Source organism: Drosophila elegans, unplaced genomic scaffold (assembly GCF_018152505.1).
Source record: "Drosophila elegans isolate 14027-0461.03 unplaced genomic scaffold, ASM1815250v1 contig_368, whole genome shotgun sequence".
In the NCBI taxonomy this organism is placed as follows: domain Eukaryota; kingdom Metazoa; phylum Arthropoda; class Insecta; order Diptera; family Drosophilidae; genus Drosophila; species Drosophila elegans.
Genome location: NW_024545750.1, coordinates 726,727 through 741,055, shown reverse-complemented (window position 1 = coordinate 741,055; position 14,329 = coordinate 726,727). Strand labels below are relative to the sequence as shown.

The window sequence follows — 14,329 nt, the reverse complement described above, 5'->3', positions numbered from 1 at the left end:
GACTGTGTTCGGCTATAACTATCTCTTTTTGTTCGGCCCTGTCAGTTATATCGGTCACCATTGTCTTACAGTACCAAAATTTTGTTCCCGGAAAGGTTTTTACGAGCTCATGCTGTAAATAAGCCAAAATGTGCAGATTGCAACGAATCGCGTTTACGAGGTTTGGCTGAACCACCTTTTTTGCCTCTTGAAGTGCTTCATCATCATGAGTGAAATGTATGTGATGTCGCACCTTTTCGCGAAAGAGTACAAACGTGCGCTTCAAAGGAAACTGCGCTTCCTCCAGAATTATTTGGTTTCTGAAGCAATTGAGCGGCTTATCTGTAGTCTCGATGGTATAGGTCTGAGACACTTCGCTATATACAGTAGCGGCATCAGATTGAACCTCATTTTGTAAGGCACTCAGGTTTTGCCGAGACAAGGCATCAGCTACGAAATTTTCCTTTCCTGGCTTATAGAAAACTTTGGCATTATGCTCATCAATAAAAGCTTTCCATCGCTTAATTTTTGCGTTCGTGTTTCTATCTGAGACCGCAAAGGTAAGCGGTTGATGGTCGGTGAAAATGTTTATATCCTTGATGCCGTACAAAAAATTCTGCAATTTCCCCAACGCCCACACGATTGCCAAAAGTTCTCTTTCATTAGTAGCGTAGTGTGACTCGCTTTGTTTAAGAGTTCGGTAAATCATAGTGATCGGCCTACCTCCTTGGGATAAAACAGCACCAATACCATTTGCAGAAGCGTCAGTGGTAAGGTCAAAAGGCCGTTTAAATTCGGGGTACATATGAATTACATCCTCCGACGCTAAAATGTTTCTCAAGCGCTCGAATGCGCCACGGTGTATTTCATTAAATTCAATTTTGACGTTTTTCGAGACATGTTTGCTAACCGTACCGTTTTCGCCTTTAAGCAAGTCTGTCAATGGCCTTGCGATTGATGCGAAATCTTTGACGAATCTCCTATAATAGCTAGCGAGGCCAAGAAAAGATCTAAGGCTAAAGAGATTTTTTGGTTCGGGGAACTCTTGTATGCACCTAACCTTTTCGGGGTCTGACTTTGTGCCTGCCCTAGTTACTATAAGGCCCAAATATTCGACGCTTTCTTTAAAAAATGTCGTCTTCTCGCGTGATACTCGCATGTTAGCGTCACACAGGCATTTTAATACCGTGTCTATGTGCTTAACGTGATCGAGCTCATCCTCAGAGAAAATGATAACGTCATCCACATAGACGTAGCAGATTTTTCCTATCTGGTCCCTTAAAACGTCATCTATTGCTCTCTGAAAGATGCTTCCCGCATTCTTTAAGCCGAAGGGTAGACGACAATACTCATACTTCCCGCCGTTAACTGAAAAGGATGTCTTCTCACGGTCCTGTTCCGCAAGGTAAATTTGATGGTACCCTGACCTTAAGTCTAGGGTGGTGAAAAACTTGGCCTTTCCCAGATTTGCAAGAATCATGGGGATACTTGGCATTGCGTAGCGATCAGCAATGGTTCGCTCATTTAATTTGCGAAAATCAATTACCAGCCGCTTATTCCTGTTGCCACTAGCATCAGTTCCTTTTTGGTCTACAACCCATACAGGGCTGTTATATGGGGATCTTGATGGCCTAATGATGCCATCTTTCAGCAATTGCTTAATTTCGTTATTCACGAAGTGCGCTACTCCCATAGGGTAAGGGTATAATTTTGAATAAATTGGCTGGCTGTCTTCTGTGCGAATCGTAGCTACTATCGATGTGTAAAAAGGCAGTGCCTCATTGGGGCTCGAAAAAACTTTGATTCTGTTAAGAATACGCTTCTGAACTCCTTACGCACGGTGTCTGGCACAACTATGTCATCGACATGGGTAAAATTGACATTGTCGCAGCTCTGATACCGTAACTTTTCTGCTACATCCCCATATACTATTAAATCTTGCTTCAAATCCAGCGTTGCCCCCACCTGTGTTAACAGATCAAGGCCTATTATCCCATCAAACGCTGTTAACGAATTTAATAAAAAGAATGCAGTTTTAACTCCAAAAATATGCATCTGACACTTTTGCCGGATGGCGTTAGAACCGTGTATTGAACTAACGGTAAATGGAGAGTCCACTTGAACTATACCTTTAAGGCCACTTATAGGCTTAATATAGTTTTTCGCCGCTCCAGTGTCAATCAGTATTCTTAATTTCCTCCCAGCCAGTTGCCTCTCGACAAAAGGCAACCGGGAGCGTGCACTAAAAAATTAAGTGAGTCACGTTCACTATCCGACTCAAGGTCGTCAACAATAGCTGCAGCTGCCGCTGAAGCCACCTCCCCGTACTTCTGGGTGTCCTGCTCTTGGGCTTGTTGATTGATATTATTTAATCTCTGACGCCTTTGACCAGTCATACGCTCGGAGGAGTCTCGTCTCTTGTAGGTTTGTACAGTATTAGACTGAGGCTTCCCGAAAAAAGTGCGCTGCCTTAATTTGGAGGACAAGTCTATGTCCATTGGCTCTGGGCTTTGAACTTGGGTAACCACAACATTTTTTTCTTGTTCATCGCTGGATTGCTGCTGTTTCTTGACAAAATGAGGGTTTCTTTCATAGCCATGAACCCGTTCGTCCCTGAAGTTTTTGCCATGCCTAGCCTGTGAACGACTTTTTTCAATCCCTTGAGCCTTTTCCTCTATAGCTTTGGCGTACGAAGCCGAAAATACGCTACGCTCAATACTGGCTTCTGCTTCTCTAGCCAATGCCAAAGCGGTTGGCAAGTCTTTTGGCTGAGCTGGAAATACTACCGATTTTAAAGACTTTTTTAATCCTGATATAAACGCGTGCAGCGCATCGACTCTGACCTCTTGGTTGAGCAATGCTGCTGCCTGAGGCTCGTGGAACATAACGATCTTATTGGTTACGAGAGTCAACTTCCTTTCCACCTCATCTTAGTACTGCATTAGGCTCGAATCGCCTTGCCTTACCATGTCTAATCCCTGCCGCAGAAGACGCAAGGAAGTCTTATCTGCATACGTGCAGTCCAATCTGGCTATAATAGCATCGAAATTGAGCACGGTGCTGTGTGACACCAACAATGCTCTTGCCGGACCCTTAATTTTATTCCTAATAATCGTGACTGCCTGATAATGTGCACAGCTACCACTAAAAGGTGCGAAGAGTTCGTATGCGTCTGTGGTTGATTGCCTCCACGCCACATACTCATCTTGCACTCCACTGAAGTCTGGGATAGATTTGATAATGTCAAGCGGGATGTCGCACCTCACCGCTGGGTCTACTGAAATCCGTTGGTACGTTTCAACATGTGGCTCCTCCACACGTAATTCATTCAATTGCCTTTGCATTTTATTTAAACGCGCCTGAAAGATTGCCTCTTGATTGGCTAAGGCATTGGCCAAAAGCGCTTTCACCTCGTTAGCGTTCATGTTGGCTTTTTTTTCCAAATTTTTATTAACTTCCAATTCAACACTATCGTCAGTTTCGTACTCGCTCCTAACCTCTCTATACGAATCAACCCAGCTCATGAAAATCGCTGTTTCTTTAACACAAAAAAAGAGAACGAAGCAAATTAAAGATAAGGGGAAAGAGCGGCGAATTGCAAGAGCTTTTCGAACTGCCTCGAAGACACTAAACTGTACGTTTCCACGCTGCTGCTTTAAAAAAAAAATGTGATCCACGCATGCGTACGACGATTTGTGCTTTTATGTGACCTTTATTGAAAAATTTGAGCGATTAAAAGTTCTGTTTCAGAACAAATCACTTACAATTTCTTCTCTAGGTGTGGGTAATAAGTGTTGGGCGCCAGTAAAGCTTCTACATATAAGGTGCCAGGGGACCTTTTCGTCACGGCTGCTGTCCGACTCCAGTCAGGGTATGGACCAACTTGCCAGCTCCTGCAAGGGAGTTGCCGGGGTATCCACTGTCGAAGCCGCTCCAGTTGTGGAGCAAGGAAATGAAGATTAGGTTGGGTATCTGGGTACCAGTTACTAGCCTTGTGGCTTAGCAACAATAAATAAGAATATCAGCTATAGCTGGTGTAGAAGTTTATTTCAAGCTTCTGCTTGCTTTACGTGCCAAGTACAACTAAAACTAGGTTACAAAAATAAGTATACTTAAACTATGCTATGAAGGGAGATTATGCTAAGAGAGAGAGAGAGAGATAAAGAAATGAGCATAAGCTACCAAGTGTAGTCGGCCAGCCGACTTAGCATACGTGATAATGCTGCTCTCGCATTGGAAGCGGGCGACAGTATATCACAGCAATTCACCGGCTAGCTCAGCGCGAGGGTAACTTGTTTACTTGTATATATGATATAGACGTCCAATCGGCAACCGCTTTTGCATTGATCTAGGTATGCGTACATAAATAATATTTGGAAAAATTGATGTCAATAGCTTGTACACTGCGCCAAATATCCTGAAAACATCTAATTTGAACCGATTTCACCGTATTATTCTTTGGCACTTCATTAAAATAAATTGGGTTTTTCTTAGGGTTGATCAGGGTCAGTGCTGGGAAAGATACTAGTTTTTGGGATCTAGGTAAGGTGCAAAGTATTTGTAAAAATAGCTACTTAGGTAAGGTAAAAGGTACACAATTTGGGTACCTAGGTACATACTTAGGTACAATTATCTAGAGACACCCTAACACTGATCAGGGTAAAAGCGCTTGCCGATCGGACGTGTAAGTCTTATAGTTTCCATTGGTATAATTGTTACACTTTGGTTATTCTTCGTGCTAATTTTTTAATTTTAGCAATTTTCGCAAAGTCTGCAAGATTAAAACTTCGGCTAGCCGAGGCTAGCTTCCGTCCTCGCTTTTTTAAATTATTTTGGACATAGTAATAATTTGACAGTTTAGATTGCCGGTATATCATATATCCTATCATATAGCTGCCATAGGAACGATCGAACAATTGAAAATCATCATAGGTTCAATGTTTTTAAATAAATAAATTTAATATAAATCGAAATTTAAATGTTTTTAAGAATATTTAATTTTTGTAATAGCTGAAAGGGTATTTAAACTTTGGCTTGCCGAAGTTTGCATTTCTCTTGTTAAATATGGAACTATATGATATAGTCGTCCGATTTAAATAAAATTAAATATAACAAAAAATGTCCATGTCGGCCAACCTCATAATTCAATAATTTAAAATTTGTTTGCCGACCTCTTAATAAAATTTATTAAGCTAATAATAAATAAACTTAAGCTTTTCGAAAACAAATTGTTACGGAGAATTAACAAATATTATAAATCCTTTTTGCTGAAAGATTTAATTTTTATGGGGTTTTTTTTTTTTTGCGGCAAGCGTGTTGTTCTTTTTCACAAAAATAAATATTGTTTTCAAATCGGGCAAAACTGAAAATTTTTGTATTTCCAAAGGTTTTATTTATTGTAAAATCTAAAAGGTGGGCATAATGTGGGCAAACGTTACTCATGTGATTCTCAAACAAAAAATTAAAAAAAATTAACTTTGAGGTTTTCGAATACTTTTGAAGCGTCCTTATTTTTATAACTGGAAGTGAGCTTAGTTTTCAGTATAGCTATAAAGGCAGTCAGAGTAAAGAATATTTGATATTTGTGCCTCTCGACTACAGATTTCCTTCCTGTTATTATATTTTTATATTTACATACATATTTTTTTTTTTTTGTATTTTGATTAAAAAATTATTTGCCCTGCGTAACAGCTAGAAGAAGGTGATTTTCGGCTCGTCCGTATGAAAATCGGGGCCTCTTAAGCTATAAAAACCAAATAATTTATAGTTATGCCTACGGAGCGAAAGTTTTTTCTTAAATTTGACCCGCCCTCTCTAAACCATTCAAACTAAAAAAAGGCATAACTTATAGTTCGTGCTAAGACTCAAATTGGGAAATGTTTCGATATTAAGATAATCACAAAAATCTAAGGCATTCGCACGCTACACAGACAGACATGGATTTTAGTACAAAGATTGCTTTCGAAAATTTTGATGCAATTAATTTGTATATGTTATGCATTGATTGTTCTTAATAATATTATTTGTTTGACTTAAAAATGTAAGGTATTTTTCTAAATGATTCGCTGTCGCATGTGACTATTTTCATATTCTTTTTATTATTTTTTAGTATCTAATTAGACGTGCATAAGATGTAATTAAAATTTCGTGTAGCCAATCGTTTTTTGATTTTCAAATTTGCCGCACTTTTGTATTAATTCTGGCTCCAACCACATCCTAAAAAATGTAAACAAAGCAAAAGCCAAACAGCTGTTTTTGTTTCTGCCCGCTACCCTAAAAAGCAATCGTCGGTATGGTATGCAGGCACCAACCGCTCGCAAAACAATAAAAGCTGATTTTGTTTGAAGTTTTCTCAACCACTGAAGAGCAGTCGGTGTTTCAAGTGACAAGACTGCGATATGCCCTGTTCCCATCTCAGTGGACTGATTTCTATAAATTCGAATACATACATACATATATGTAAAACATGTTACTGCTACCACTGATTTGAATTTGTAAACAAAAATAAAATCTATAAAAAAATATATTATAACATATAATATTCTTATTTTTATCATTAACCCAAAAGTAAATAAGCCCATATTGTTAGGATACCAAGTATGAAAAGTAGCAAAAGAAAAAAAAATTCTTATTCTTATTCTTACCAAGTATGAAAAGTAGCAAAAGAAAAAATATTCTTGATGCGTCGAAATGAAATAAACGCACTCATGCACCCGAGTATGAGAATGCATGATCACGCATACATACAAAGACCAATTCAAGCGCAGGGCAACCTTCATCAAAATGCGCCTCTTTGCATCTGAACGACCGAACTCTCATGAGAGAGAAAAAACCCGAATGCACACGAAGCGCCGGGGCATGGTGCAACTATACAAGGTGGTCCCGACGCACGAGCTGCCTTTTTTTAAGGACGTTGTTTGTAAAAGTCGTTTGTCATATGTGCGAAAGAAAACGGTTACTATATTTATCTATCTATGTATGATCACATAGCTTTTCTCCGCTAAAAATTTAGATACATAATTAAAACATATATTTTCATATATATTGATAAATTAAAAAAAATTAACTTTTTTAATGTTTGTACCACTTTTCTATTAATTATAAAAATTAAGACTATAAAAACCACCAGATTTTCTTTGAACAAATTATTTAAAATATGTATATGGGTGGGCCCAATAATTAATGCTCATTGGATGCAACGATGTTGTTTTTTTTTACTGTCGCACGCTACAGTGATAGAAACAGATCAGCTGGTAAAAAATTTACCCTAATTAGAAATGGCATAGTGTCTTTTACATAGATATTTATTATATTTTCTAAATATAAACCAAGATGAAAATGCATTAAAACAAAACGTACAAAAAATGTTCAAACCTTATATTTAGACTTTTTTGACTTTGCATTGAAATATTTTAAAATGTATTATGAGTCGTTGTATAATAGGTTTATATTTGTTAAATGTATTAGATTCCAAATAAAAAATATGTGATAAAAACATTTTTTTATAGACTTTGAATTTTCTGACTGCGGTGGACCTTTTTGATGAATTAAACATGCATTATTTTTGTAATACAAATTTATATTCCCTTATTTAAAAGGTTTTGCAAAACAGGTAGAGAAAATCGACTAGAAATATACATACATATTTACATAGCTACACAGTCTTCTACTTACATTAGAACTGTTTGCATGGGGTTTTCTTCAGCACGTGCAGATGTATTAATCTGCACTGTGTTATTTACAACAAACACTTTTGCGTTATTTTTTCAAATTTTCTATTCTTGCATTTGACACCGTCGATAGTTGATGTAGACCTTATACATTTACACCTTTATGGACGGATCTTTGTTTTGCTTCAGGTAGCGAAAGACCGCTGGCATTAAGAGGAAAATCCAAGGGTTGATGGTAGTATACACATTTGTACATACAAACATGATATAAATACAGACCCAATATGTACAAGAAAAGGCCACATACACAACGGTTAACTGGCCAAGAGCGAGCGATCTTTGCAAACTGTCAGTGGTAACGCTCAGAAAGAAACTACCTAGCGTAGCTGAGCTGTTAACGTGTCTTAGACATGAGCGAGAGAGCGGCGATATATGTAGATATGGAGAAGCAGGGAGAGCAACCAAAGCGGGATTAAGTAAAAGCACTAGCCATACAGCACATACAACATGTATGGTTAGTGGTAAAAGTCACGAGCAGTACTGATTAATTTACTTACCGACCCGGCTTAATCTTTCAGAACTCAAGAGAAAAAACTATACAACAAGAAGCAACAAAGCTTATACAAAAATATCTTAACCATCTGGAGTAGTCGGAGGAAAAATTTCCTAAATGCCAACTCATTCTGCTTTTAACCGTGCTTTAGGAGAATCGTCTAGCGCTATTGCCAGCTTCGCTTAGCGAAGTTCGCTAATCCATTTTTGACTTTACTTTCTGAAAGAGGTTTTAGAGGGATTTTTGGCAACGCACGAGCATTTAAAAATTATCCTAAGGAACTTTGTGTAGAAAGAAATCATATCAGAATTGGAAAAGTGCTCCTTCAGTTGTCTGGCTCGTCAACGCATTGTTTATAGCTCTGGAACGCTAACACGAGTTTCCTATTTCGATACCGATAAGGGGCTGTTCCAGTGTAATAGCCTGATTCCATTGCCGCATCAGTGGACATTTTAAATGTGCCTGATTCCATTGGCGCATTAGCATTTAGCTAATGCTACTCCGACACGAACTGCAACTGAGTGGCACGAACTGGGTTTGTTTACTTTTGAATTTTGCCAAATCCAAAAGAAATTAATTAAAATTAATGAACATGAGTGAGTTTAAACTCTGTAATGCTCAGCAGGACACCCATAATACGACCGAGGCATTTGCCAACTTGGACGGCAAGGAAGAGAAGCTGATTGCGCTGCTATGACGGGTTTGCAATGGAGACCACCACAGTTTCTAAAAAGGGCAAGGATCCCCGTATTATGCCGGAGATCCTGCAGTAATGCATAGTGGTACTGCGAGCAGAATTTGCAGCGTGCGCTCTAGGTTTTAGTCATTTCAATACAAAACAGATTTTATATTCAAAAGACATCAAAAATTGCGCCAACCTTGCATATAGAAAACATCTGTTGTAGTGGTGGCACGAACAACATATCATTAAAAATCGGTATTTTCCGGTATTTATTCTAAAAACGTTCGGGGCGACTGGTTTTAAATCGCATTTAATAATCGCATTTATTTTAAATGCGGCATTTAGCCTTATGGGATTTCCTGTGTAAATAAATGCGCATTAGGCTAAATGCGTTTTAATGCGCCAATGGAATTAGGGTATAACTCACAGAAACTGAGGAAATTTTTAGATTTTTTTTTTAAATAAAGTACTTAATTTTTTTAAAATTTTTTGCACATAATAAGGTAAGTTTTCAACTTTATATTAAGATTTTCGTTTAACAAAAATTTTGAGAAGTAACGGGACATAACTGATATGATTCCGGTCAAGTGGATCAAATCGAAAAGTTCAAAAACATAATAAAAGCTAAATATCAAATAATTACAAAATGGCGTAGGTTTGAAAAAACAATTGTTTTTTTGTGTGAAAAAATTACTTTTTAAATTGGCCCAAATTGACCGTTTCCAACAAATCCAAAAGTTCGTATGTTATTGTAGGTGGACCCACTCAAGAAGACTAATAGCATGATTCCATTGCCGCATTAGTGGACTTTTTAAATGTGCCTGATTCCATTGGCGCATAAGCATTTAGTAAATGTGAGTGGCACTAACATGTGAGTGGTACTAACAGCTGATCTGTGCTTGTATACTTTTAAATTTTGCAAATCCGAAAGAAATTAATTAAAATTAATGAACATGAGTGAGTTTACTAAACTCTGTAACGCTCAGCAGGATATCCATATTGCCACCGAGACATTTGCCAACTTGGACGACAAAGAAGAGAAGCTGATTGCGTTGTTATGACGGGTTTGCAATGGAGGCCACCACAGTTTCTAAAAAAGGCAAGGATCCCCGTATATGTGGGAGTAATTTTATGCCAGAGATCCAGCAGTAATGCATTGTGGTACTGCGAGCAGAATTTGCAGCGTGCGCTCTAGGTTTCAGTCATTTTTATACGGAATAGACTTTTGAATAAAGACATCAAAAATTGCGCCAACCTTGATTATAGAAAACAGCTGTTGTAGTGGTGGCACGAACAAAATATCGTTAAACATCGGTATTTTCCAGTATTTTTTCTAAAAACTTTCGGGGCGAATGGTTTTTAATCGCATTTAAGATCGCATTTATTTTAAATGCGGCATTTAGCCTTATGGGATTCCCTGTGTAAATAAATGCGCATTTGGCTAAATGCGTTTTAATGCGGCAATGGAATCAGGCTATTAAATGCGGCATTTAGCCTTATGGGATTCCTGTGTAAGTGCCAAATGCGCAATGGAATCAGGCTATTAAATGCGGCATTTAGCCTCATGGGATTCCCTGTTGGCTAAATGCTGATTTTTTTTTTTAAAAAGATACACTGTAAAGGATGTTTCAAAAAAATCGATTTTTGACAGTCTTAATCGATAAGTATATGCTTTAAGAAAATTCTGACAAAATTTCAAAAGCCGATCTTATAAATTATGGAAGTTATGGCCCTTGACTTATGTTGACGCCTAAGTTACATTTTTCTTGACCGCAAATTTTAAACGGCGTTTTCTCAAAACCAAGTTATTCAAATTGGCGTAGACGACTGCAAAATAATGTAGTGAGCCGATTTTCTTCATCTAAATTTTTTTTGTCATCCACGGACAAGAAAAAATAATTTTTTGACCATTTTTAGCGCAACAATAATGAAAAACTTATGCGAAAATTTTTTTTTCCAAACCAAAGTTGTATGGGAAATGTTGACATTTTTCTCAAATCGTAGAAAATCGACTCTCAAAGCCCTCTTCAGTGGATTAATGTTTGACTTTACGATTTCAGATGAAAATTGCGGTCAGGATCTTCTACGCCAATATCGATGTCAACGGCGACACGGCTTGCGAGAACCGGTATAAGTCAATCAAATTTTCTTTTTTAATAATGTAAAATGTGTTTCTTATTTCCTCAAATATTGCCCAAGTTTTTTATGTAGTCAATTTTATGTGCGCTGTTTTCATTTTGCAAAAAAAAAAAGGCGCTCTTCTTTGGCCTCTACGGGTTAACAAGATAAAGTGGACTTACACTTGACAATAATTCGAGTCTTAGAAGAACTTCCTGTTCTTTGTTTTGATTTTTCTACGGAAAATAAAAGTCTTACCAAAAATCATAACATTTAACAAAACCAGAAAAGAAGCAGACTTTGGCAAGCCAAAGTTTATTTACCCTCTCAGCTATTGTAAAAATTAACTATTCTTTAATGATGATTTTCAGCTCAATTATTCCATCGTTCCTTTGATAGCTATGTATATAAAATCGTTTTCCAAATTGCGTTAAATAAAAAGCGTAATTTAGAACTATTAAACCATTACTATATCCAAAAGAAATAAATAAAAAGTGAAACATAGAGAAGTTTCAATTTGTATAAAATTTTTTTTTTGTAATATTTCCAGCCAAATGATATTTAAGCCAAATTTTAAACGTTATTCTGTTATATTCGTCCAATCCGGCTCATTCCGACTACCCAAAACAGGAAAACTTCTTTAGGAAAAGTTTCATGCAGAAATCTTTAAAACTGAGAGACTAGTTTGCGAAGAAACGGAGAGACGGGCATGACTATATCGACTATTCTAGTGATGCTGTTCAAGAATATATGTTTTTTATAGGGTCGGAAATGGCTTATTCACTGCGTTGCACATTTTTGACTAAAATTATAATACCCTCTCCAAGGGTAAAAAGATACCAATAGATATACCTAGATCTATTGCTAACGAAAGTTTAAATGTACTACTAAAACGATTACTTAGCTAAAAGGTCTCTTTTGTGTACTTGGAAAAAATAAAAACATAAGTTTTTTTGTATAACACCACAAATTTAAAACTGTGCAACTTTTTGCTGCATTACAAGTTGTGATTTACTGGGTGAGGGAAAAGATAAGTTATGTATGTAGGAAAATAAACCCTTAGAAAGTTACACCACCTTTTTGGGAATAACGCGAGCGATCTAATTTAAATTAACCCTGGTTCGCTTATTGGATTATACGTAGATGGCCGTGTTAATTTTCCACATATGCGATAGTTATGGGGAAAATGGTACGTAACTTTGTCAAGGGTTTTTAATAAGTAGCAACCACAATAAATTAGGTTTCAACAAAATAAACGTTGGTAAATCTCTGTGATTTATTAAATATAAAAGTAAGTGCTTATTCTTGGTAGAATTTGGTTTTCTTAGTGTCACCGGAAATCCTTTTAAAAAGAGCACGGGGATTTTTTTATTCGCATTAGAATATGCTACCCTCTATAGCTGTAAGACAATTGATGATAGTATAGATATGTATTATCGATGGCGGCTGTGCTACTGGTCACCATAGACAATTTTGGCCAACATCGATACATCGAGTGGAACGACCAAATCTGGTGCATACTCGACCGAACCTGAGAGGATGTTTAGGAAACTGGCCAAATAAAGTCAGACAGAAGGGCCTTCTTAAAGCTAGAGCATTTAAACATTCTATTAATGCTAAACAAAAATCGATGGCTGTTGGACTATACTACATTTTTTTTACCATATGTTATGCTACTTTACTTATTAAACATAAATTTTTTTCATTGGCTTAATGTCTACTGAACTAAATTTATATTTATTTTCTTACTACAATCCTTAAGTTCATAAGAACGGATTTTATTGATTTTTTTTTGTTTGAATTCATAATAATATTAATTTCAACAAATTGAATCTGTATTCATTAAAAATATTAAGACAAATTTTTATTTTAGCAGAATACTGAAAGTGACCAGCCACTGCTTGCAAAGCTGGCTAAAAGAGATATGTACGTACCTGCGACATCAACTGAGTCCGAGGGAATGTTTTTTGAAACGCAGGCGAAATGATTTCGGATTGAGGAACTGCTCTAAACTCAAAAGTTGTCGAACAACTTATGTTCATAAAACAAATTGGAGGATTACCAATTACTTGATTCGTATGATCTCCTTATTAATGGAGCTTTTGCATCAAGCATAACCGTTAGAGAAGACCTCTAAATTTTAAAATAATGGACACTATTATCTCTGTTTTATTTTTATGTTTTTAAGTTTGAAGCCGATATTTTGCCAAAACTTCGAAAATATCGATGGTGCCACTAACGAGGGTGCGACAGCGTTTGAAAAATGATATATATATTTTGTTTACATTTTACAATTTTGAGAGCGGCTTGCGTCCGCTATTTAATGCGTCATTTGTGTCACCCGCAGCCATATGACGAATATTCATATAACCAGTGTTGGGGTGTAACAATAATTGTACCTAGGTACGTACTTAGGAATTTTTGATACCTTATAGCTTACCTAGGTAAAGGAAAGTGCGACAACGTTTTATCTTTCCTAGGTAAAGATTTTTATTTGTCTTAAAAATTTAGGTATTGTTAGGTATTTTGGTACTGATATATGTTTTGTTTCCAAATAAGCTTGATACCACTTAATTTAATGTGCAATATGTTCGCCAATATGGTAATAAAATAACGTAATTGGACAGCAGTTTGTAAAAAAGTTAAATCCACCGCATATGCAAGTTATAAGATGTTTCTTTTTACTTGTTTCTACCAGACTTAATTGCCAGAGCATATACACAATATCATAATTTATGTAAAACTTCGTAAAAATTAAACAAAAAATAGTTTCGAATTTTTTTTAACCTTTGTTGTACCTTGTTTATTACCTAGATACTTCTCAAATTGTGTACATTTCACCTTACCTAGGTACTTATTTTACCTAGATCCAAACAAGTACCTATCCCAACTTTGCATATAACAAATGTTAAAGCGTACCTAGATATTTATACATAGGTGCATACCTAGGTAACATTTTTGATACCTTTTACCTTAACTAGGTAAAATGTGAGGCTACATTTTAACTTAACTTTAGATTTTGGTTTATAAAATTAACTCGAATCTCATATAAAAGATGTATAATCCTTAAATGTGAATCTCATTATGTTGTTATTAAATCGTATGAATGAAATTTTATTTTGAATAAAATAGACTATTTCTTGTTATTGTCGGGCACTGTATTATTTTTCTGTTGGGAAAAGGTAATGTATCAATTATATGGATATATTGATATTTGCAAGCGATTTGCTTAATATCATTTTGTTATATTTGTTATAGTCTGATTTCATTGCCGCATTAGTGGACTTTTTATTTCTGATTCCATTGGCGCATTAGCATTTAGTAAAT

At 36.3% G+C, this 14,329-nt stretch overlaps 1 protein-coding gene across 1 annotated transcript in view; it reads right to left on the bottom strand.

Annotated features, from left to right (window-relative positions):
• Positions 1 to 14,329, bottom strand: part of LOC121467305 — a 41,734-nt gene that overhangs the window by 26,390 nt on the left and 1,015 nt on the right. Inside the window, exon 2 of the mRNA XM_041708688.1 lies at positions 8,207 to 8,243. Within this exon, the coding sequence (XP_041564622.1) occupies positions 8,207 to 8,243 (37 nt within the window). The remainder of the gene's footprint in view (positions 1 to 8,206; positions 8,244 to 14,329) is intronic.